Source organism: Erigeron canadensis, chromosome 1 (genome assembly GCF_010389155.1).
Source record: "Erigeron canadensis isolate Cc75 chromosome 1, C_canadensis_v1, whole genome shotgun sequence".
NCBI classification, from domain to species: domain Eukaryota; kingdom Viridiplantae; phylum Streptophyta; class Magnoliopsida; order Asterales; family Asteraceae; genus Erigeron; species Erigeron canadensis.
Genome location: NC_057761.1, coordinates 49,624,676 through 49,629,933, shown reverse-complemented (window position 1 = coordinate 49,629,933; position 5,258 = coordinate 49,624,676). Strand labels below are relative to the sequence as shown.

At 30.2% G+C, this 5,258-nt stretch overlaps 1 protein-coding gene across 1 annotated transcript; it reads left to right on the top strand.

Moving 5' to 3' along the window:
- LOC122585185 (ethylene-responsive transcription factor ERF025-like) lies at nucleotides 1-818 on the top strand. The gene has a single exon (XM_043757294.1). The coding sequence runs from the start codon at nucleotides 128-130 to the stop codon at nucleotides 665-667; it is 540 nt and encodes a 179-aa protein (XP_043613229.1). The 5' UTR covers nucleotides 1-127; the 3' UTR covers nucleotides 668-818.
- Nucleotides 819-5,258: the final 4,440 nt, after the last annotated feature.

Sequence of the window (5,258 nt, the reverse complement as noted above, 5' to 3'; positions counted from 1 at the left end):
AGTAACAAAAGTTGATCCTCTTATAATTAATGTGCGTCGTCAACTAGCTAGCGCTAGCGAGACCAAAAATCAAAAGCCAAGGCCGCCGGCCAGGTTCAATCATCATCGATCATATCCATCACATGCAATGAGCACCTCCGGAGGCTCCTTACAGCACACCACTGGAAAACACCCAACCTTACATGGAATACGTAGCAGGAACGGGAAATGGGTGGCTGAGATTCGTGAACCGCGTAAAACCTCACGTATTTGGCTTGGAACTTACCCAACGCCCGAGATGGCTGCAGCTGCTTACGACGTGGCAGCTTTGTCCCTCAAGGGTCGTGATGCCATGTTGAATTTTCCTGACTTGGTTGGATCATATCGCGTCCCCGAGTCCCCTGAGCCAGCCTTGATAAGGAGTGCGGCTGGTGACGCTTCCGAGTTGGCGAAACAGTTCATGGAGAGGGAAACCCATCACCGGACTCATCATGTACGTGGTACTTATAATAATGAGAATAACATGAATGATGATCAGTTCATAGATGAAGAAGCAATATTTGATATGCCGAATTTGTTGGTGGATATGGCGGAGGGAATGCTGGTGAGTCCGCCACGACAGATCATCACTACGGATGATCGCTCGTTAGGGGACTCTTCTGAGTGTGACAACTTATGGAGCTATTAATTAATTAGTCGTACGTTTCAATTGGTTGTTCATATTACACTTTGGATAAGACATTTTTGTTGTTCTTTCATGCATAGATGTTGTATCATGCATATATATAGTCTATAAATAAATAAGTCCAATTTAATGATACAAAGGTGGTTTAAGAAAATGCAGTTTATACATATACTTAATAATTATGTTCATTACTAGCTACTCGTAGCTTGTAGGATTTTCTTTTCAAAGTTATCCAATAAAATGCGTCCTAGCTAGCTTGATACTACTTTTCGGAGCTCGCAAAGATAAGACAAAAAGCTTTCTGTTAAATTTAAGAAAAGGAAAATGAATAATAGAAATAAAACATAAACCTAATTAATACAAGTAATTAATATGTCTAACGTTTTAAATGTTTGACAGATGTATCATGATTTTTTTTAATTTGTTATCATTTTATTCTTAAGCTTATTTTTATATGCTTCCAATTAAACTTATTAAATCACATGCATTTAAGTTTTAATGCAGTAGTAATTTAGAAAAGAAAAGAAAATGTAATCTTGTCAATAATATATATGGTCATAGCCTCATAGTAATTGTCTATTACGATATTCTAACATTATCGCTTTATCTGTAATCGACTTGTTATCTTCGAGAAGAAAAAAATTTCCCATCCTTGACAAGAATGGTCAAATAAAAAGGTTACAAGGATAAAAAAAAAAAACAGTTACGGTACTTTTAAACGCCTTATGGTAGAAAAACACAAAATAAAAAAATTACAGCACATGGATAAAGGATAAGAGAAAAGTCACAGTGGTTCAGGAATATTAGAAGATGCGCATGTCATATAAACATTACATGTTAAGGAGATTTTTACGGCCATAGAAAAAAACAAGTTGACAACGAACTGCTGAAGTGACATTACGTTGGCATGCTAGCTTGAAACGGGAGATAACATGATGACAGCTTATTTTGGAAGACTGCTAACATATATGTTGCTGATATATTTTTTTCCTTCTATATACAGTATCTCAACATATAAGGCCATCTTATGTTACACGTACATCTATTTCCGTTGAATTGGGACAAATTTTGGCCTTTTAGAAAAACATGCATATGGCCACATCTATCATATAAGTGACAAGTCGTGCCTTTTTAGTTGGGTCGACATGCATGTTTGATGGAAAGTTTCAAGCAAATGGGCCGAATTCAATAGTATTTAATAACCTAGCTATGTGTTGTTATAATCTAATTGTTAAACATTTATATATATACACCATACACGTACGTAGCATGAATAAACAATAGATTATTTAACTACAATATATTTAAGAAATTAACCATATATAATAACGAGTGAATATTGTTTTGTATGTTGTGACATGAGGTTGATAGTTTAGTGTCGTAGCATGAAACATGGGGGGGAAAAAAAGAGTGATTGCTGGGACCACGCATCTGAAATAACTTGATATGTTTAAGTTTCACGAAACACACCATTTGCCTTTGACAAATGAGTGGGACTCACTTGTGCGCCCATCATGTCATACCTCAACTCCCTCCCCCGATCCTCTTTTTCATACTAAGTTAATTTGAAAACAAATACGAGTAATTCATATTCAATTCGCTTGCAACAACTGCACGGTTATATATACATCAACCTATTTACACATATCCGATCGAAAGCGAATCATGGATATATGTTTATGTTTATGTTAGTCTCCAATCCAATGGACGAATAGATTCAAAACTTATGTTTTCTATAATTTGTTTTAGTATATTTTGGAATTTTATTCTAAATTATATAATTTCTCATAACTAAATATAAATTGATAACATATAAACAATTATATAATAAATTGTTTAAAAATATTCAATATCACCATACAATGATGCATAATTAAATTTGAAAAATGATAAGAAAAATTTAAATAATCCTTCTAAAAATTATGATACCTGGTAAAATTAAATGATGAAATTAAGTAAGAAAATAATTAAATTACACTGATTATATATTAAGAAGATTATTAGATTAATTTTTAAAATGATATATATTAAACTTAGTAACAAAGGGAACGACAAAAAGGTCAAAGAAGTTATAAGAAGACGAGAGGAATGGTCAACGTAAACACTTTGGACATGACTGCACAAAAATATTTTATTAAAAATCTAATTCCCTAGATTGTTCCATCACTTCATCGTTTTTGAAAGAGAAGGTACTTGGGTCACACTAATTTTATTAGACAGGTATATTTGTTTCATTACTTTATAACCATTATTACCATAGTGTACAGTACTATGTCAAAATTGTGTATCTAGTTATCTACTATGATGATTGGTTAATACTATATGAGACTACAAACCTTTTATTTATATTTTTTTTCTATCACATCAGCATTATCCTTTCATTTTCTTTCACTTTTTATTTTTTTTAACTATTTACCTATCATTTGGTTCCCACTTTTATTTAATTAAAAACACAATACATTTAAACTAACTAAAACATATTTAATATCCACTATAACTCAATGTACCTAATCAAAATTGAACAAAATAACACAAATAATATAAATAAATTAAAATGGACTCACATATCATCTTTCACATAGGCTAAACCATTCACTTATCAACTCTTCACCTTCTTCTATCATCTATGAGGCTTAATAATTCACATCTTTTTTTACTTATAATCTTCACCTTCCCTCTAAAAATGGTCTAATGGATACAAAAAATTGGTGTGGGTCAAGAGTTAAAGGGTCCCGAGGGAAGGACATAAAATTGCCAACAGTGTCAGATGTGTTTAAGTTGATTCCAGAGACTAAAACAACATATGGAGGAGTGGGTCTGGCAAATATCAAAACCATTCATTTTTTAGTCATTCTTTCCTGTTAACCCATTGGGATAATTAAATAATAATAAAAAAGCATTCACTCCTTCCAGAATTACATCAACTTAAAATTCGTTATAATAATAGTATCTCTAAGAAAAATGATAAATTCTCCTAACCAATACGCGTAAAAATTCTCCTAATATATCCACTTGTTAACACATGTAATCCACTAATTCTCTTTTTAATATCACCCCCTGATTTTTCACTTGTCACTATCCTGTTAATTAGGATGATTTTTAAGCTAAACAATTAGGAGGATTGATCATTACCCTATCTCTAAATATATATATAAAACATAAACCTTAATTCATAACTAAAGAAGTATGGACCCTTAGATGAATGTCAACTTTTAATCAGAGTCATTAGATCAAATGATGATTTCATGTACCTTATTTAACTTTTATAGATTTAATTTTATTTTAATAAATTTAAATAATTATTATTTTTTTATTTAAGTTTGTAGACATTAATGTTTTTGATGATATAATATGGAAACTAATAATTTTATATTTTACATCATTTTTTATTTTTAATATTATTTTATATTTTAATTTTTTTAAAATGTAATACGTTTTAATTGAATTATATTTTTGCATAAGGTTTTTCCCGAATAAAATTTGGTTATAAGGATTTTTGTATAGGATATTTATCATAGAACACATTTTTATTAAATCAATGTTTTGAAAACCAAATTGGTTGTCAAACCGGCCTTTTTTAATAAAGAGCTAGAAAACAAATATGGAGTCTATAGCAAGCTTTTACAATTATATATCAAAAAAATAATTCGATGAAAATTGCGATGATGTTATGCATAATTTTAACTTTAGATCAACACAACATGCGATATATAGATTAATAATTAAATTGCTTAGAAATTTTAGTGTATAACTAAATATTCAAGCAAAACTTTAAAGCACAAGTACAATCACAATGCAGACATATCTGACTGAATGAAAGACATTCAAATAAATGAAAACCTTACTTAGCAAGACCTCTAATAGATGATATATTAATTTTTCAACTGTCTGATCACTGTTAACCGAAATCTAAATGACCACTAATGTAACTTCATGTTTTTTAGTGGTTTAATTCTTATCTGGTTAAATATTTATCAACTATTGATATTATAAAAATTGAACATGTCATTAATTATATATGTTCCCCGCATATTACGCGGGTAATAATCTAATATGTTAGTTATAAAGCAAAATTTTTAATACTTCTAACATTTCAAGATAGTTGATACGCAATCTATTGCATATAAATATATGAGCTCGTTTAGTGTTAATCTTTTTTATAAGTTTTTTTGGTTATTAAGTTATATGAGCTCGTTGATCAACTGCATCAATCTTTTTAGCTGTGAAGTTTGAGTATTTATATTTGCTTTGCTTTTATATATGATTTCATAAGAATTCAGTTTACAGATGAAAATGATGTCTTTTCTAATCTGTTTGGTGATAACTTTTTAACAACATGATGTTGGGGATGTTACAAAAGACGAACAAAACTACATACTCCAAAAGACTGTAATAACTTTCAGGTTGAATCAATTTGACGGTTCAACTAAAATGTTTAACTAGATATTTCAAAGAATCCAAAAATATGTGTATGTGTGTTTGAGAGCGTATGAACCAGGAAAAAAAATTGACTAGAAGAACATTATATCGGTGTGAAGGTTTTAGGCTACCCAAAAGGAAGTTATTTTCGAGTTTCATTAATTGCCAAAAAAAA